The sequence below is a fragment of the Gracilinanus agilis genome, chromosome 1, assembly GCF_016433145.1.
Source record: "Gracilinanus agilis isolate LMUSP501 chromosome 1, AgileGrace, whole genome shotgun sequence".
NCBI lineage: Eukaryota > Metazoa > Chordata > Mammalia > Didelphimorphia > Didelphidae > Gracilinanus > Gracilinanus agilis.
Genome location: NC_058130.1, coordinates 250,104,366 through 250,125,807, shown reverse-complemented (window position 1 = coordinate 250,125,807; position 21,442 = coordinate 250,104,366). Strand labels below are relative to the sequence as shown.

Genomic DNA, 21,442 nt, shown 5'->3' with positions numbered 1-21,442 from the left:
TATACATCCATATATACACACAGATATATTTGCACATACACATATATATGAAGAGAGATAGTGTGAAGACAGGAATAGAGTGAACTATGCTCATTATGCACCTGTTGTGACATTGATATGAGTGTTAGTAGTATATACATAGAACAAGAGAATAACAAAGATATAGAGTGAGCATGATACTAAACACCTGTCATTGTGATGAATATGTAGGAATGCTTAAGTACATAAACATAAGAGTCAGTGTAATGCTATAGAAAGGGTTTGGGGATCAAAAAACCTGTATCTGAATATCACTTAAGCTGCTTGCCATCTGCATCAACCTGAGAAAAGTCATTAATTTATTAAGTCTCCATTTTCTTATCTGTAATTGACCAAAAGTTTAAAGAATGGCAACTAGAAGTTACCTTAAAGATCATCTAGTCCAACCCACTCATTTTATAGATGAGGAAACTGAAGTACAGCCAGGATAAGTGACTTGGTGACAATAACAGAGAGAAAAAGTGGCAGGTCCTCTGACTGCAAATCCTGTCCTCCTTCAATTAAACCATGATCTCTAAGGTCTTTTTTAGTAGTAATGTCCTTGTGATTCTGTGTGCTGTATAATAGAATTTGAAAGTTTTAGTTGCTTACAACTGTGTTTACTATCACTTAAAACATTTATCTATAACACAAATATGATATGTACATATTATTATTAAGAATGTGGACCACATCCACAAGCATATATCACACTTTGCTTTCCTACCCCTTCACTTTTTGAATTCCATGTCTAAAATGTCCTCCTCCTCTACCACTCTAGTTCCTAACCCCAATTCTTTCCATCACTCTCCCTTCCCTTCTTCAGGTCTGGCTCAAATGCCATCTCTCCTAAGAGAAGAGTCTCTCTATCTTCTGAGTTCTTAGCCTTTTGTATTTCTCGTATATGTCAATCATTTTCAATTTAAAAAATAATTTCACATGAAAGGGTGAAGGACTTGAGTCAAAGGACCAGGTTTTGAATCTCAGCATGCTACTTGTTACTCCAATGATCTTAATCACTTGACCTCTCTGAAACCGTAAATAAGGGGAGAAGTGGGGGGGTTGTACTAGATGAACTCTAGAGTCCCTTCTAGTTTTAAATATATGATCCCATGATTCCTGAAATTTATTTCTTTTAAAGAATAGCATCTATCTACATAAAGATGTACATTCATATATACACATTGGAAAATAATTACTCCTTGTCACTACATTATTTTCAAAACAGAGTACCTGGGTCTCAGAATTTCAATAGGCTTTTTGGGGTTAAGGGCTAATAGGTCACTTTCACATCCTGTTTCCTCACTTTTCTTATTGCAAGTCACTCTATGGGCAGCACTTAGTTTGCCTACAAGGGTAAGAAACCCCAATAATCCAAAGAATTCACCACCTCTGACTTCCTGTTTATTTTTTATCACTCAAATCTATTTTTCTGTCCAGTGACACAGAGTTAAAGCAAGACAGAGGACAAATTCTTTATGGAGGGGGCCCTCTAGTGGTTCTCTCTAGAATATGGGAAAAGGAAGGAGAAGAATCACAAAAGCTGGAAGGACTCCTTGCACTGCCTAATAAGTAGCAGGGCCAAGATTTGAACTTGATCATTTAACCTTCAAATCCAGAAGCAGAGCCAAGAGGGTTGATGCTAGCACCTCTTCTTTGACTCAGGTAAACGCAGCTTAGGATCATCTCTGGGCCATCAGTCCTGCTTCCAGCCTGGCCTACCATTACCCAAGGGAATAACTTGTGGAGATCCTATAGGACAACTCCCTCTGTATTGAATTCTGCAGGCTTGTCTCTTTATCAGTTAAGACCCAGAAAAGTTCTTGCCAATGTTCAATACCAGAAATGTGGTTTTGTCTGTGGAAATAAATCTAAAAAAGATGACTGGCCATGTCCCTGCACCTTAAGGGCCATCCATTAGAATGTGAGCTCTTTAACAACAGGGATTATCTCACTTTACTATCTGTATTACTAGTGATAAGCACACTTAATAAATGGTATCCTTCCTTTTCTTTCCCTTTCATCTTACCCCTTTGAAGTAAGTAATAAGTAAAATCTTTATCTCTAAGAGAATGAGGGAAAAGGATAATATTATCAATTATTTGGAGACTGAGAGTAAGGGGCCTCCCTTACCTTGCTCTAGGGACTTAAGGCACTATTCTTTCAGTATAAAAGTTGTCAGTAGGGAAGTTATTTTTTCTGCTTTTGCTAAAGGGGACAATGAAGCTTATAGTGTGTCTATAATACTGAACCTAAAATTATATGCTGCATTCAAGTTTTATATATATTAGATTTAGGAAAAAATGTATAACCTTTATTTGTGTGTGTGTGTGTGTGTATATATATATATACACACACACACACACACACATATATATATATATGCACATTCACATGTACTATGTACATACATTTATATAATAGAGCAGAAATGTGGGGTATTACATTAAGTGGAGCAGTGGAACAAAGGGTAAGTCTTGGTCTTAAGGATGATCTTTGTTCAAGTGTTGACTTTGACACATACAAGTTGTAGGTCCCTAGGCAAGTCACTCTTTGGGCCTCAGTCTGCTCATCCAGAAAATAAAGGAAGGAGAGTGGAATTAATGACAACCTTAGTACACAGGAAGTGCTCAACAATTATTAAAATAATCATTAAGAATGAATATTTCTGTAAAAATTAGTTTTATTAATAGGCAATTCTCTCAAACTGTAAAGTTTACAGTTTAAACTACAAGTTAAAGTGTAAACTACAACAAAGGCCCTCAATTTACATTGTTAGAGGGAGATTTCTCCACTATAATACCCTATAGCTTCTCTGTAGCTCTTCCTCTCAATACTAAGAATAAATTATTTGGCATTTCAAAAAAAATGAAATTACAGATCTGGTTAAAAAACAGAACAAAACAAAAAAGGCCCCCAATGACAGTAAGATGAAAAGTCTGAATGTCCTTTTAAGATATTACCATGACATAGAGGGTTTTTTGTTGTTGTTGTTTTTGGTTTTGTTTTTTTTTTGCCAATGGTCCCCTTATCATTTGAAGTAGACCTTCAAGGTGCTTTTTGCAACAAAAAAAGGAGCAATTTGTTGGTAATGCAATACCTGGACTACAGCAGGAACAGTACCTAACCTTGATATATTATCAAGACATCTTTAAAGGCTGCTTATGAATTATAGTGCAATAGAAAGAGTACTTTGGAGTCTTCGGATATGAATTCAATCCTGCCTATTGCACTTACTATTTGATCCAAAGCCTTAGTTTCCTTATTTGTAAAATAAGGTGGCTAGACTAAAGGCTATCTATGATACTTTCTAGCACTAACTCTGTGATCCCTCACCTTATTCAAAATAGTCAAATAGATCTGTGATGTCATCATTTCTGATGTTCCCTCCAAGAATAAATTGTTCTCCCCACAATTCATCCATGCTTATCTAGGGTATATGACTCTTATTCATATCCTCCCATAAGTTTGGCACAGCTTCTACCCAATACATGCAAAACATTCCTCTTTTTCTGCCAGAGAATACTAATAGAGAGCACCCAGTCTGTCCTCTATTTGAATAACCCATTTTCCCCTCCTGATGCTATTATTCTATACTCCAGGTTTTTGAAGTTCATCACTTGTTATAAATTGCATTCAACTCATACACATCTAGTGACCTTTCATTACCTTTTTGTTCATAGGCATTTTCAGTTCTTCAAAACTGTATTCCAGTTACATAACCCCTTAAATACTAGTATTTTAAGAAGATAAGCCTTCGTTGGGATCATTAAAAGAGCTCTGCAAGCCCCTGAAGGCTTTCCATTTAATTCTGGATCCAATTCATAGTCTGTTTAGAGTCTGTTCAAAGGATAAATGATGATGGATACGGGTTCTCTATCCAACTGCACGTCTTGCTTACTTGGTTTTTTCTTGATTTAATGGACAGGGTAAGTGGTTATGTTCCTCCCAGTAGCCTCTTCAGTGTTCTGAGTTTGATTCCAAAACGGGGGCACCTAGAGGATATCTCACAATCCATTGGTAAATTATCCTGCCTACTACATTTGCTTTCCCCAAATCATCAGATTATTCAAATAGGCAAATAAACAGGTGGGTGGGGGTTAACATTAGGTTTTAACTCCAGTTTTGTTGGAGGATCTTTGGAATTAACTGAGCCTCAGTTTCCTCCTCTATAAAACGGGGTTTCATAATCTCTACCTTGCAATGGGGGAAGGAATAAAGAACGAATGGGTGTAAAGAGCTTCGCAAATTTCCAAGCGCGACAACGAAGCTAATTATTGTTAGGATTCGTGGGCTACACGGGGATGGGGGATACATTGGCGCCAAGAGAGCAACTCCTCCTCGTGCCTCCGGGTCCAGCCGGGCCGCGTGCACAGAGCCCGAGGGTGGGGGTGGGAGTCGAGGCCGTCAATGAGACACCTGGGAAGGGCAGAGACATGGGCTAAAGGAGGTACATACCTGGCCGGGTCCGATCCTTCCACGGAGCTTCTACTTGTGGACCCTTCTTTCCTAGGCAACCACTGCAACAAACAGTCCAGTGCTCCCTCTGCCCGTTCCGGTTTCTTCCCCCAGCCAGAACTTTGGAGACAGCCCCTCAGTCCAGAAATCGTCTACGTACGGTAAGCGCAAGGGCAGTCGGGAGAATCAACGGGTGGCATAGAGGGAGTGGAGGTATTCCGGGGATAGAGCGTCACAGACTCAGCTACGGGCGGGCTAGGAATTCAGCGAGACTCCTCCTCAGTTCCCACCCATCTCTATTCCCGCCTCCCCCCCCGCCTGTCCCCACGCAAGACGCGCGCCCGCCGGGCAGGGGCCGAAGCTTCAGGAATTGCTTCTCCCAGCTTGCTTTTCTCCCGGAAGAAGATTGAGCGCGAGGACCAGGACTGGGTGGAACGGAGGAAGGGGAGGGAGAATGCAGCGGAAACCTTATCCGCGGCCTTGTTAGGTTGTTCCCTTGGGTTAGCCTGCTCGAAGTCCCACCCCCCACCTAGTCTAGCGCCCTCACACAGAACGCTCCCCGCCCCTCCTCCCGAGATCCTTACGGGACGCCTTCGTGACGGTGGAAACGGGAGCCACCCCCACCCCCACTCCCCCCCTCATTCACGCGAGATCCAGCGTGCGAGTGCGTCTGCGCTCCAGGCGTCCCGCAGCTCCCCGCGTCGTTCCGAGCCTTAGCTCGGCCACCTTGCCACCCTCTCCATCGCAGCTTCCGCCCTTCTTCGTCGCTGTGAAGGGAACGGCGCGGAGTTTCCGCCATCGGCAGGCGGCCGCGGAGGCGGGAGCAGGAACTCGGAGGAGAAGGGGGCGCGGGCAGCTGGCGGCATGTCGCGGCGGCGGCACAGCGACGAGAACGATGGTAAGTAAGCGGGCGAAGGAGCGGCCGAGCGGGGATACCCTGGACTGGGGCGGGCAGCTTGGAGCACCGTGCCTGGGGCTAGGGAGGGACGCATGGATGGAGCCTGGATTCCAGCGCTGCACCTGGCGCATAGTAGGAACTTCCTAGGTAGCTGGTGGTTCAGTGGGTAGAGCGGTGGGCCTGGAGTCAGGGAGACCTGGGTTCCAATGCGGCCTCGGACACTTTCTAGCTATGACGTAGAGAAGCAAGAAAATCACTGAATACCCGCCTGCCTCAGTTTCTACATGTGTAAAATGAGGAAAACAATAGTATCTACCCCCCAGGATTATTGAGCATCAAATGCAACATGTAAAGCACTTTGTAAACCTTAAGGTACTTTAACATTACCTTTTATTAGAATAAATGTTAGTCGACCTGAGGACCCAATAGAGATCACTTCCCAGAAGGGGTTACGGTAACCAGGACTTTTGCATCAGGTGATGTGGCTGTGGGGACACATTTGATTTTTAAATTGCTTTTCTCCCTTGTGTTATTCTCCTAAGCGGTCATGTTTTCATTATTGTTATTTAAGAAAGTTGGGCAATTCTTTTTTGAAGAGATTTAGCCAGAGAACTGTGAAACTTGACTTGCTTCAGGTAGCATTATTAATTTAGGTACTTTTTGTTAGAACATAGGTACTTAACCTTTGTGTGTGTTTTTCATGGACTCCCTTAGGGCCTTTGGATCCCTTCTCAGAATAATGTCTTTAAATGCATGAAGTAAGATTACCAAAGAAACTTAAGTGTTTGAAAAAAATTATCAAAATATTTAAAAAAAAAACCCAAGTTCAATGACTAGCTTAAAGAACCCCTACTATTGAAAGAACTGTCTTTCTTCAGGGATATTCTCTTGTGACCACTTAGCAATGATGGGCACAAGTTCATTGTGTGGTGGTTATCCTAACCACTTTCTTTAAAGATGATTGTTTAGTCTTATTGATAGTCTCAGGAGAGAAAACTAGAGACCCTTAAGGACAAGATACCAAGTGATTCTTCATGATGAGATTCGAAATTCATGTTCAGGGACACTTATTTAACTATGTTATGGGAATTTGTTGAAGCTGCAATAATAGAACTAGCCAGCAGGTATCAGAAGTTTCTCATAAAAATATAGAAATATCAGAAAGTTTTATAGACATCATAATTTAAATCTAAGAACAAAAGTTTATTCTAACCTATGTGGTTTGAAGTACAGTAGTACTCTTTTAGAAGGGACTAATGTTTTATATTTCATTTAGCAAGGTTCAGTTTGAAAGAGCCTATAACTGGAATCTTGAGTACCTGGGGTAAAATTCTCCCTGGGATATTTAGTGCATGTATCACCTTTAGCAACTCAACCTCCCTAGACCTCTGCCTTACTCTGTGAGGCCCCTACCTGCTCTTGTTCTGTGAATCTTTGATTATTAAAGCTATTTTGTTTCAGAGATGCTGCTGTGGAGTAAATAAAGAACTGGTCTGGAAAGACTTGAGTTCTTTCTCAAGTGTGACTGCCCCCAGGGAACTTTTTAAGACTTTTAAGTAGTTGAAACAATTATCTGTCAGCTTTGTTGGAAGTTGGGAGGTTTACTTTTTGGAACCTGCTTACAGGGATGAAATCTTAGGTCTTGATTGAATAGATGCTAGCCATTGTGCTGGGTGGTAGAGATAAGAAGTGTGATAGTCTGCCCTACAGTTTATAGCCCTTATTGTGGTGTCTTTCCCACTGTAATGCTCAGGAATAAGCAGTAAATCCATGTAATATTTTTATTCATTTGAGTTGAGATCTTGTCAGAATGAGCAAGTTTGGAGGTGTTCTGCAATCTGTTCTATACATTTTTACATCAAAATCAAAGGCACTGCCAGTAAAGGCCATATTATTATTAGCACATAATATTAAATAGAAGAGAATTTTAATATAGTCACAGAGATGGGGTTGAGCTTGGGTAAATGTCTCCACTGGACATGAATAAAATGAGTAAAGATTTTTTGACCACTCCAGCTTGATTTTTCTGACTACAACAACATATTGAAACTGGCCCACTAAAGTTTGGAAAGAGTTTAATCTGAATTGGTGGGTGGAGAGAAGGAAGGTCCTTATCAATTGAAACCTAAATATGTTCTATTAGTAGCTAAATACACTAAATGTGTTTTAAAATATATATGTATATATCTGATATACATAGTAATTAAATAACATTAACATGAAGGTAGCCATTATTTTAGTCTCTATAAGGAACTTTAATTTTTTTAATCCCCTTTTTCAAGTTGATATTTATATTATCCTTTTTTAAAAGGAAATTCTGGCACAGATTTGAACATGAACAAAAAATATAAATGAGTTATCCTTGAAGGGTAGAGACTGCCTCACTTTTGTCTTTGCATGCACTGAGCCTCAGATATAGGTGGGATTAAGGCTATCATAAACATAATGAAAAAAGTTCAGTAGCAGAGGTGTAGGGAGAGGTGAAAAGATTAAAGTTCTGTGGTCAGAAAATGGAAGAACAGGATAGGAACATATAGATGGTTCTTGTAAAAGGTGAAAGATTTATGCAATCCGAAGAGAAACCAGAGTATATCTGATGGTTCTTGTAGATGATACTTGGATCATGTTCCTCTTTTCTGCTTAATGGATCCTAAATAGATTTCATCCACCTTGAGTTAAATGCTTTTTGAATTTATAGCTAAAGTTCCACTTGACAAAAGGTGCCTTATGAGGATTTGAGTCATTTTAGTTAGTGTGATGAAGAGTGTAATTTGTTTCAGTGATGATTGGTTTTGTTAAAGCTTTACACACACAGTAAAAGGCACTTTAAATTAACATTTCTCTTTTCTTGTAACTCTTGTTTTTCAGTTTTTTCTTAAATTTTTGTTTATATCCTGGTAAATATGACTCATGATAAACTTTGTCAAGAACTGTTACAAGATGTATTTAGTAGGATTCTTATGTAGAGAACCTTTACATTGTAACACTTTTTATTAAACAAGCTACTGCTTTGAGAGTTAGCACTACTTCCTAGTGTTCTTAAAATGTATCATCTCTAACATCTCCAAACTTAGTTCTTAAAAATATTTTATTGATACCTCTCTCGGCTTCAATCCAAGCCTAAGGTATTCCTTGCTTCCTTTCCCCAACTAGGTTTTCGTTCACCTAGAATCTGTACTAGGTTTATCCTATCTTACCTCTCTATGAATCCTACAATCTATACTAGCCTTTTTGTTCTATATCAATGGTTCCCAAACTTTTTTGGCCTATGGCCCCCTTTCCAGAAAAAATATTACTTAGTGCCCCCTGTCACATCCTATCACTGCTCCCTTACAGTTATTCACTGCCCCCAAATGCACCTGTGGCTATCACTGCCTCCCTAGATAGCTGCAGCACCCACCAGGGGGCGGTGGAGCCCACTTTGGGAATCACTGTTCTATATACATGACACTTCTCCTGTCATTATACTAGATGTCTCTCTTGCCTTTCGGAATCCTTGTTCCTCTTCAGACTCAGTTTAAGTGCCATCTTGTTTGAGGCTATTCCGAAACAACTGCTCCCTCATCATCTTTTATCTGTTTTATATGTGCTTTATAGCCTGAGCTTGACTCATTCTGATATGGTGCTTTATTTTCAAAATTAGAACAAAATGAGACACTTGGCGCATAGTTAATAAAAGGGGTTTTACCCAGCCATGCCAGAGAAAGAATATCCAGTAAGGGGACAGTAGTATTTCACTTGGTTGTAATTTCCTTGCTTCTGATTTAGCCATGCTTTTCTGTTTGTTCCAGAGCTCGAGTAAGGAGATGCTAACTCCTTTTATTTTGGTTTATTGCAATAAGGCCACCAAGAAACTACAGAAATGGGTCTTAATCCCTATAACCAATTAGGTCTTAAGGTTGGTTTCAAAACCTTTTAAAGAAAATTTGCTTATATGGCAGATTTTGCTTGTAGCATACACCTATTATGTACTGGTGTTCCTTGAGGTCAAAGACTCTTTGTGTTATTGGAAATTTTATACTTTTAAAATTATATTACCCAGGAGCTCACTGATTCTTTCCTTATGAACTGACATAGACAGGGGATAAATTCGGTGGATTCCCGGGGCTAGTTCTCTTGGGATGAGGGCAGCTGTGAACTCGGGACTTTTGAAAGGGTAGATTAGCTTGGCATGAGGTTTTATTTTGTTACTTATTTATTCCTTTGCTTCTAGTGATTATTAATAAATCTTATAAAAACATAATATTTAAAGCTATATTAATTTTAATTTATACATTTTTAAAGTCTTCTCTTCAGTTCTAGCATAGTACATAGTTGTTTAATAAGTGTTTGTTAATTAATTGAATATGAGTCTAAGGTGTCATTGTAATATCTTATCCATGATGTGTGATCTTTTATGCTTGTAATTTCTGTACATATGATGATTGTGAATCTTTTTCATGAATCTATCTGATCCTGCAAGTTTGTTCAGAGAAAAACTACTTTGTAGCATTTTGCTGCTTCTTTCTGTAAAGAGTCCCAAGAGGGTTACTTTATGCCCTGACACTCAGCAAAGATTTTTTTTTTCTGTACATCAAATAGTGGAATGCTTTATTTCATGAATTAGACATCTGGGTAGTGACTTAGGGAAGCTATCTGTAGGAGAAGAGAACACATAGGCAGGTGAGAGGGAGAGAGAATGCATAGTGTGATTTGCTCAACACCATAGTATTTTAGAGATGACCTTGTAATATAGCTAGAATTTATATAACATAGCACTTTAAATTTTACTGTGTTTTGCACATCTTATTTTATTTTATTTGCTCCTTAGAACAACCCTGGGAGGAAAGTGCTGTTATTATCCTAATTTACAGATGAGGAAATAAAGTCACAGAGAGGCCATGTGACTTTCCCAGGATCCCACTTGTAGTAAATGACAGGAAGGGTTTCAAATTGGATTTACTTCACTCTTAAGTCCCCCATTTGTCTACTGTGAGAGTTTAGTATCATCCTTATAAATGATCTACTTAAAAATTTACTTTAGATTATAAATCATTGGAAAAAATAATTGAGCTAATACTATGCAAGCATTGTTATGATTGGAGAACTATATTCTCCAAGTCCTCCACATCCATATGAATACAGATAATTAATTTCTGTTTAGAGAGAACCTCTGATTGTGCAGACAAATAAGGGCTAGAGAAAACTGAATTTTATACCTCTAGCTAAGATAGCTGCCTGAATGGAGGCAAGCAGCTGAATCCCTTAATTCCAGCGAAAAACTAATATAACACCATTCCAAATAATAATAAATCCAATGAAAAACTATAATAAGTGATTTCATCCTTCCCAAAACTACATAAAAAATAAGTCAACAGCTATTTGGAAAGGGTCTACCAGAAAATGAAGCACTAATATATGAAAAGAAGAAAGAAATCTCTCAGCATGATCAGAAACCAGCCAGAGGTACCTGTGATTTTCATGGTTTGGTACCTAGAGGTAGGAAGAAAAAAGAGGTCTCATGAGAACGGCCTCAGGTAGTCTGTCACAGTGTGGACCTTGGAGTGACCAGGAGAGATCATCACCAGTGACTAGTCTCAGCCTGGGATACCCCAGACCAGTGGATCTCAAACTTTTTTGGCCTACCACCCCCTTCCAGAAAAAATATTACTTGGCGCCCCCTGTCACATACTATCACCGCCCCCTTACAGTTATTCACCACCCCCAAATGCACCTGTGGCCATCACTGCTCCCCTGGATGGCTACAGCACCCACCAGGGGGCAATGGTGCCCACTTTGGGAATCACTGCCCCAGACCCATAGACCCCAATGTCTATAACAGTGATGGGCAAACTATCCCCAGAGGGCCAGATCCAGGCTGGAGTTTGCCCATCACTGCCATAAGCAATTCACTAATCACTACATCTGGATGTGGGGGCATAGTGATTAGGGAATTGCTTAAGGCAGTGATGGGTAAACTACAGCCTGGATCTGGCCCTCTGGGGATAGTTTGCCCATCACTGGTCTATAACATTCTGTCCTAAGACTCCATAGAGGGCACTGAAACTCCATCATTCTAAATCTCAAAGATTTAGGTCAAAACCAGAGCTGACCATCCTCATCCTACCCAAAAACACAACAAAGGCCATGTCTGGCCTTGGGCACAAAATTCCAATTCTAGAACTAAGGCTAGAGATGAAAATAAGCAGGAGAAAGAACCAGTTACTGTAAAGAGTAGCTTTTCTAGTTTAAGATACCAAAAAATCCAACCTAGAAGATATATCAACTGCACAACTGTAAGCAGAAACTCAAAAGAAAGAAATATGAATTTTCCACAAGGTCTGCATGAATACCTGGAGCAAGAGATTAAAATAAAAGTTCTGATGGAAAGAATTTGGTAGGATAAATAGCTTACAATAAAAGGTGGTAAATATAGTAAAGTAAAAGATTCTCCCAAAATTAGAGCAGACCAAACACAAATCAGTGACTGTGGAAGCAAAAAAATATTGAAACTTAATTAAAAGATTGGATAAATAGAAGACAATGTATGCCTTCTGCTATAAAAAAAACCTCCTGGGAAAGAAAATTTAAGAATCCTCAAATTCACTGAAAATCATGATTGGGGTTTAAGAGGAAACCTGAATACTATATTTCAAGAAGTTATGAATGAAAAATGCCCAGGTCTACTATAATCAGAAAGCAGAGTACAAATATAAAAGAAACCTAAAAAGGAAAGTCTCGAAGAAGGGTTTTTTCTAGGGGGGAGTGTTTCTGGTTGCTTTTAGACCAGAACATGGGCCAGGAGATTAGTGACCACAATTCTCCTTAGATAATACCATCTTGAATGAACTGAAAATCTCCATCTCCCCAGAGCTATCTCTGAAAATAGCAGCCAAAAAGGCCTAGAGCTTGGGACAGTGCCCCTTAGACTGAAGGATAAGAGATCAACTTTAACATAAAATTGAAAGTTAAGAAATAAGCTGGGAAAGTGAGCAAACAAAAAAGAATCTGATAATAGGAAGTTACTATGTTAACAGGAAATATAAAGATATAAATCCAGAAAAAGACACTGAAGTACAGCTACTTGTAAAGCTTTAAAGAAAAATGTGAATTGATCTGAGGCCCAAAAAAGAATTCCAAGAAAGAGCTCCAAAAGGATTTTAACAACTAAATTTAAACAACTAAAAAACTAGTTGAAATAATTAAAAACTTCAGCAAAGTTACAGGGTATAAAATAAGATAGGTAGAGAAACAATTGGGAAAAGAAATGAGACTGATGCAAGAAAATTATGAAGAGTCAACAGCTTCATAAAGGAGGCATAGAAAACACTGGTGAAAATGACATCTTAAAAAAACAGAATTGGCTAAATGGTAAATGAGACACAAAAATTCATTGAAGAAAACAACTCTTTAAAAAGTAGGATCTGCCAAATTGGATGAGGAAGTACAAAAGGCCACTAAAGAAAATTATTTCTTAAAATTTAGGAGTAGGTCAGTGGGAGCTAACAACTCCAGGAGGCATCAAGAAACAGTCAAAACAAAAATCAAGATTGAAAAAAAAATAGAAGAAACCTATACTATCTCATGGGGGGAAAAGGGGGGAGGGGGACTGACCAGGAAAGTAGATCCAAGAGAGATAATCAAAGAACTTGAGGACTGCCTGAAAGCCATGGTCAAAAAAAGAACCTAAATATAATTTTTCAGGAAATTATTAAGGAAAACTACCATGATATTCTAGAACTAAAGGGTAAAATAGAAGAATACATCAATCAAATTCCTTTTAAAATACAAGTATGTTCCTCCTACATAACAAATGAACAAAAACAGAGAAAAATGTAGACCAATTTCTCCAATGCATATTGATGCAAAATTTTTAAATAAAATACTAGTAAAGAGATTATAAAAATATATCACAAAGATCATACACTGTGATCAGGTAGTATTTATAACAAGAAGTGTGGGACCGTGAGAAAATAAATGTCACCCTTTACAGATGATATGATGGTATAGTTAGAGAATCAACTAAAAAAACTAGTTGAAATAATTAAAAACTTCAGTAAAGTTACAGGGTATAAAATAAACCCACATAAATCCATTCAAAATAACTGGAGACTATATAAAATTTTATCTATTAAGATAAGCCTAGAAACTATATGAACACAATGACAAAACACTTCACACCAATAAAGTCATATTTAAACAACTGGAAAAATATTGATTGCTTATAAGCAGACTGAGCCAATATATGTAATTTTTAAAACTAGAAAAAATGAATTAAAATTTCCCAAACACCATACTAGAAATCCTAAAAATTAAAGGCAAGATCAACAAAATTGATATAAGAAAACCATTGGATTATTAAATAAAGGTAGGAGTTGGTTTTGTGGGGGAAAAATCAACGAAAAAGACAAAAACACTGGTTAATTGATTTTTAAAAAGAGAAGGAAAGAAAACCACATTATTTGCATTAAAGATGAAATGGGTTCTGAATATATCACTAATGAAGATGGAATTAAAGCAATTATTAGGAATTATTTTGCTCAATTATATGCCAACATTTAACAGTATAAGTGAAATAGAAGAATACTTACAAAGATATAAACTGCTTAGACGAGTGATGGGCAAACTTTTTAAAGAGGGGGCCAAAGGAAAGGAAATGCTCATCTGTCAGTCTGTTTCTAAGGCAACTTTTCCAAAGTTTCATTGTATTGTATCCTCGTATTCGTCAGATTAGGAATAATGTCGCACAGCCAGATAGAACATTTCAGGGGATCGCATCTGGCTGGCGGGCTGTAGTTTGCCCATCACTGGCCTAGACTATCAGAAGAGGAAGTAGACTATCTAAACAAACCTATTTTAGAAAAAGACATTGAACAAGCCATAAATGAACTTCCTTTTTTAAAAAAAGTATCAGAACCACATGTATTCACAAATGAACTCTACCAAACATTTAAAAATTGATTAAATCCAATATTAAATAAACAGGTAAAGATAGTGTTTTACCAAAGTCCTTTTATGAAACAAATATGGTGCTAATACCAAAATCAGAAAGAGGAAACAAAGAAAATTATAAACCAATTTCATAAATAAAATACTAATTAGATGAATACAACAGTACATCACAAAGATTTTACATTGTGAACAAACAGGATTTATAGCAAGAATGCAGGTACATTTTAATGTAAGGAAAACTATCAATATAATTGATCCTTAATAATAAAAGTAATAAAAATTACACGATTATATCATTAGAAGCAAGAAAAAAGCTTTTGATAAACTACAGCATTCATTCCTATTAAAATCACTGGAAAACATAGGTATAAATAGAGTTTTTCTTAAAATGATATGAAGCATCTACCTAAATATTATTTGTAATGGGGACAAGCTGAAGCCTTCCCATTAAGATTAGGAGTCAAACAAGGATATCCATTATCACCAGTATTATTTAACATAGTATTTGAAAGGCTAGCAATAGCAGTAAGAGAAGAAAAACAAATTGAAGGAATCAGAATGGGCAAAAATAAAACCATCCCTTTTTGCAGAAAATATGATGATTTATGTGGAAAATCCTAGAGATTCAACTACTTAGTTGAAATTATCAGTAATTTTAGAAAAATAATAGGATATAAATCACATAAAATATCATTATGTTTATATATTAATAACAATCCTTCAGGAAGAGATAGAGTTACTCATTTAAAAATAACCACAGATAGAATGTGTCGACTGGGTTTTTGGAAACCCCAAGTTTGCCCCTTGTTCCTTGGGAAAATACCTTAAGAGGAGTCCCAGACTAACTTTATTTCAGGCTGAGCAATAGTCTTTAAAGTACTTAATGATTCCAGTTTAGGTGAGACTAGTAGACATAATCAAATGTTAAGTACTCTTTTTGTCTTAGTTTCTCCCATTGTATCAAAGTCATCTTCCAGAATGTCAGTTTGACAAATGCAATACCAGGGAGCATACCAACCAAAATAAATCAAGAAACTACACAAACTTAGTTATAAAACTTTTTACACAAATAAAGTCAGATCTAACTAATTGGAGAAATATCAAGTGTATAGGGATGGGCAGAGCCAATATAATTAAAATGAAAATCCTGTCTAATCTACTTATTCAGTGTTATCCTAATTGGTTACCAAAAATTATCTTATTGAGTTAGAAAAAATAATAAATAATTTGGAAGAGTAAAAGATCAAGAATAGCAAAATAATGAAAGAATGTAAAGGAAGGAGGTTTAGCAGTGCCAGATTTTAAATTGTATTATAAAGTAGTAATTATCAAAACTGTCCGGTTCTGCCTATGAAATAGAACGGCAGATCAGTGGAACAGAACAGACACATAACAAACACAAATAAAAGATTAGAGTAACTTTGTTTTGGGGAGAAAATGGATCTAAGATATTGGTATAAGAAATCACTATTTGGTAAAAATTTCTGGGATGCCTGAAAAGTAGTTTGGCAGAAACTAGGTATAGCTCAATATCTTACACCATTCACTAAGATAAGATCAAAATGGATAAATGATTTAGACATAGAAGGAGATAATATAAGCAAATTAGAAGAAAGAGAAAATGTTACTTATCAGATTTATAGATAGGAGAGGAATTTATGAGTAAACAAGAGATGGAGAGCATTGTGAGATATAAAATGGGTTATTCTGAGTACATTAAATCAAAAAGTCTTTGTATAAATAAAACATAATGCTGCCAAGATTAGAAGGAAAGCAAAAATTGGGATAAAGATTTTCATGAGAGTCTCCCAAAGGCCTCATATCTAAAATATAAGAGAGAATTTTTGTCAGATTTATGGGAATAAGAGCCACATCCTCCAGTTGATAAATGGGCAAAAGATATGAACAATTTTCAGATGAAAGAATCAAAGTCATATATGGCCCTTTAGGTTACATATTCTGCTCCCTTGAATAGTTGGATCAGTTCATAACTCTACCAATAACAGCACATAAACGTCCCAGTTTTGAAAAAAATTCTCTAAATCACTACTGATTAGGGAAATGCAAAGCAAAACAGTTCTGAGATATTATCTCACCCATCAGATTGACTAAAATATTGAAGAGATGTGAAAAGGGGGGGGGGGAACACTAATACACCATTGGTAGAACTGTGATTTGATTCAACTATTTTGGAGAACAATTTGGAAATACATCCAGAAAACTATAAAAACATGTATATCCTTAGACCCAACTGGGTTTATTTCCCAAAGAGATCAGGGGAAAAGAAAAAGAACCTGTATGTTCCAAAGTTTTTGTGGTGGTAAAGAATTAGAAATTGAGGGGATGTCTGTCAGTTGGGGAATGGCTAAACAAATTGTGGTATATGATTTTGATAGAATAATAATATTGTAAGAAATGAGCTGATTTTTTCAAAACTTGGAAAGAACTACATGAGATGAGTGAAATGAGAAGAACCAAGAGAACATTATATACTGCTACAGATTTAATATTTGAAGAAAAACTTGTGAATCTTCACCTCCAGAGAATGAACTGAGAAATGGAACCACAAAAGATGTAATCGATCTATTTTTGCCAGATGGTGCCTTCTATGGTACCCAAAAACTGCTAGGAAAACTAGATGGCAATTTGGCAGAACTGGGTATAGATCAACATCTCACACTGTATATCAAGATAAGGTCAAAAAGGTAATTTCATAAGCAAATTAGGGGAGCATGGACTAGTTTACCTATCACATCTATGGATAAGGTAAGAAGTTGTGACTAAATGAGATGAGAGCATTTACAGGAAGTAAAATGAATAATTTTGTTGCATTAAAAAGTTTTTTACACAAACAAACAATATAGGGTTAGAAGGAAAGCAGAAAATTAGGGGGAGGGGAGTTTTATAGCAAATTTCTCAGATAAATGCCTTATTTTTTAAACTATATAGAGAATTGGATTAAATCTATAAGAATGCAAGTCTTTCCCCCCCAATGATAAATGGTCTAAGGATATGAACAAGCAGTTTCCAGTTGAAGAAATCAAAGCTTTCTATAGTTATATGAAAAAAATGCTCTAAGTTAATATTGATTAGGGAATTGCAAATTAAAACAACTCTGAGGTACCACTTCTTACCTATCAAATCGGTTAATATGACAGAAAAGGAAAACGGCAAATGATGGAGGCGATATAGAAAAATTGGGACATTAATGTATTGTTGGAGTTCTGAACTGATCCAACCATTCTAGAAAACTGTATATACCCTTTGACTTAGCAATTCCACTATTAAGTCTTTATCACAAAGAAATTTTAAGGGAAAAGGGAAAAAAAGGAAAAGAACCTATATGTAAAAATATTCACAGCAGCTCTTTTTGCAGTTGCAAAGAATTGGAAATTGAGAGGATGCTGATCAGTTGGGTAATGACTGAAGAAGTTTTGCTGAAATTCTGTTGTGCTATAAGAAATGACAAGAAAGATGGTTTTAGAAAAACCAAGAAAGAGTTATAAGAATTGATGCAAAGTGAAATGAGCAGAACCTCAGAGAACATTCATTGTACACAATGATAGAAATGTTGTCTGATGATCAGCTGTGAATGACTTAGCTATTCTCAGGCATACAATCATCTAAAACAATTCTGAAGAACACTTGTTGAAAAATATGACCCACCTTTAAAAGAATAACTAATGGAGTCTGATCAAATCATATCTTCTTAGAAACTTTTCCTTTTCTTGGGGGAGGGAAGTATTTCTTTTGCAACATGACTAATATGAAAATATATTTTTATGGTCGTATGTGTATAATCTGTTTCAAATTGCTTGCCCTCTCAAGGATAGTGAGGGGTGGAAGAAAGGGGTAGAAATTTGAACTTAAAATTTTTTTTAATGTTAAAAAGTTTTTAAATATAAATTAAAAGAAAGTTGTTTAAAAAAGTCATTGAAACTTTTTTAATAAAGAGAACAGAAATTCAAAATGAAGTACAGACAAACAGGGCAGCTAAAAAACCACAAAACCCTTACCTAATGATTTAGAATTGATATTGATGCTAAGACAGAAGAGTGGTAAGGGCTAGGGAATTGGGTTTTAAGTGATTTGCCCTGAGTCACACAGGTTGGATATGTCTGAGGTCAGGTTTTTGAACCCCGCTTCTCTGAACTCCAGTCCTTGCTCTATTCACACTGTGTAACCTAGCTGCCCCAGTGAAGGCAGTCTTGTAAGTTACATGTTGAATATATTACTTTTTTTAAAGGAAGTTAAGTGGAATAGATATTATTTCATATATAATTCTCTTTATGTTCTAGTTTTTATGTGTAAATACTTGCTTTTTTTGGTGTTAAATTTTAAGAATAAAATAAAGAACAACTGTTACATATGAAAGTACAATGGTTAGTTCCTTGATCCTACTGAAGATTTTCATTGTTAATACAGTATTACCTTAAATGGTATTACAAGATCACCAACAATGTACATATACTTGGATTGGAGATAATCAACCAGGATTTGTATTTTATTCACTGTAGCATAGTTTGTTGACAGATGATAGAATTGGAGTAACTAAAAGCTGTGTGGTTGGAATGAAATGTGAATCAGTGCAACATAGCTATGGGCTAATGGATAGATATGGCTTGTAAAACATGAAAACTTGATTTTTTTTTTTAAAGTAAGACTTCCAGAAAACTAAGTAGGGACACATCATTACTAAGTTTTGCAGTCAAATTAGTTGTAGATGATGTGAGACTAAATTTTCATCTTTCTAGCTTTGCTGAAAAGAGTAATCACTGGCAGCAATATCATCTCTTAAGATGAAGTTTAATGATATCAACTAAAATTAAGAAGTCAGAAACCATTTTGGCCATTATTTTTCAAAGTCAAGGAAGAGTGAAAATCTTCATCAGAAAAGAGGCATAAATTTAAACTTATAAAACATTCTTTTTTTTTTATAGACAACTTATCACATAACTCACTAACCTTAATTTTCTTCACATTATTGAAACAGAACAACCCCACAAAAGGAAGAAGACCTTGCAATCAATTGAAATTGAAGACCGAATAGAATCTCTAATATGCAGAGTAGGAGAAAAGGTATGAACTATCAAGGATAAATACTACATTGGATATCAAGGCTTCTGTAGTAACTGTATATTGAATAATCTTAGTCTTAAGAGCTTGATCATTAAATACTTACATTTCTTAGATAAAACTGTTTTAGCATCATATTTTTTAAAGTAAATATTTACTTTTAAGCAGTGTGTTTTTATAAAGATTAACTTGCATGCACATAACATTCATTGTTTTTGTTTTTAGTTAAAAATATTGATACTGTGTTCAGAACACTGTATAAAGTATTTAGAGATACAAAGTACCTATCATCACAAAATTTATAATCTAGTAGGGGAGATATGACATGTACAAATAAGCAACAATTATTTAAATTCTGTAATATATAATATCAGTAAGAGAAGAGAATATGGTAAAAATCATAAGAGATAAAAAAATACACTAAAGCAAGCAAAGCTTCACCGAAGAAGGGCTTTAGTACAGGGCTATAAAGAATAGATAGAGAGGGATTCAACAAGCAGAGGTGGATAGAGGAAGGGTAACCTATAGGAAACATCATGAATAAAGAAATGAAGGGAAAATAAGTAGTCCAATTTAGCTAGAACATAACATCTGTGGAGAAGAAGAATTTGAGAGAAGGTTGGAAAAGTAGGGAGGCACCAGATTGTCAAGTGCCTTGAATTCTGAGTAAGAGTTTCAGCTTAATTTCAATAGGTAGTTGAGAACCATTGAAGAGGATTGATCACCAAAGAGCATGATCAGATTTTTCTTTTGGTAGTGGTGTGAAGAATAGTTAAAAATGAGAAAAACTGAAAGTCAGACAATGTTAGGTTTGTAATTTTTGAGACTAGTAATGAAAGGATGAAATGGATGTGAAGATAATTATATAGAGGTAAATATAAATGATCAGAATGAAGAACTTGGGATAATAAGTTTTGAATGTAGTTTAATGGACAGTTAAAGACAGTTAAATCTTGTCTAAAGTTTAGACAAAAAAGTTTAAATCTATTAGCAGATTTCCAAGCCAAGGCTTCCTGGTCTGCCAGTTTATTGTTTTTCTTCAGTTCATTCTACTGCCTCTCCTTTATTATTGTCTATGGTTCCATCAGTTCAGACCTGGCTAAAGAGCATTTATTCTGTGCAAAGCCTGTCATGACTCTCTGTACTTTGAAAATTGTTTCATGGTTATTGTGAAGACAATTAACATTGATTTGCTAAAAAGAATTATGGGGGGTGGTGGTGCTTAAAATGTCCATACAGATAATCTAGATTCCAAAAATTTCAGTGTTAAAAAGAAAGCCTCCATATGCAGCTAGGTATTTATAGTAGTACTTTTAGTAGCCAAGAACTGGAAACAAAGTAGATGCCCATAAGCTGGAAGATATGCCTAAATAAGCTAATGTACATAAATGTAATAGGATATTATTGTGCTATAAAAAATGATAAATTCAGGAAATTTAAAGAAGCATGGGAAGACTTGTACAAATTGATACAAAGTGAAGTAGAAGCAGGAAAACACAACAGCTATAACAATATAAATGAAAATGATAGCAACAAAAGAGTTGAAACTGAATGCTATGAAATTACAATTACAATTCATTCAAAAGAAGAGATACAAGATGGCATCTTTCTTTAGAGAGGTGGTTGATTATGGGTGTGGAACAATGCAAATGATGTCAGACTTTGTCAGTATGATTATTTTTCTGTATTAGTTTTTTTTCCTTTTTTTTTTTTTTAAGAAGATGGCTTTCTGGGAGAGGAAAGAAATGGGATTTATTGTAAATGTTAATAATGTAAAAATAAATGATATCAATGAATATTCTCCAAAATTAATTTATCACTGAAGGATAATGCCAATTTTCCTTAACATAAGTTTAATTTGTTCTACCCTTAGAGTACTTTCTCATTGGAAAGCAACCTAGAAGGCTTAGCTGGTGTTCTGGAGGCTGATCTTCCCAATTATAAGAGCAAGATCCTAAGAATTCTTTGTACAGTGTATGTATGCTGAGGATGTGTGGTTTTGAGTAATAATATTTTACCTATCATGAAAATGTTTTCAAGCACATTTCTAATTCATAGTTA

General features: G+C 36.1%; 1 protein-coding gene across 1 annotated transcript in view; it reads left to right on the top strand.

Annotated features, from left to right (window-relative positions):
• The first annotated feature begins 5,211 nt into the window (after nucleotides 1-5,211).
• NCBP1 (nuclear cap binding protein subunit 1) overlaps nucleotides 5,212-21,442 on the top strand; it is a 53,836-nt gene continuing 37,605 nt past the window's right edge. The window contains exons 1-3 of the mRNA XM_044660806.1: nucleotides 5,212-5,374; nucleotides 19,299-19,384; nucleotides 21,255-21,355. Of these exons, the coding sequence (XP_044516741.1) occupies nucleotides 5,341-5,374; nucleotides 19,299-19,384; nucleotides 21,255-21,355 (221 nt within the window). The 5' untranslated portion in view covers nucleotides 5,212-5,340. The remainder of the gene's footprint in view (nucleotides 5,375-19,298; nucleotides 19,385-21,254; nucleotides 21,356-21,442) is intronic.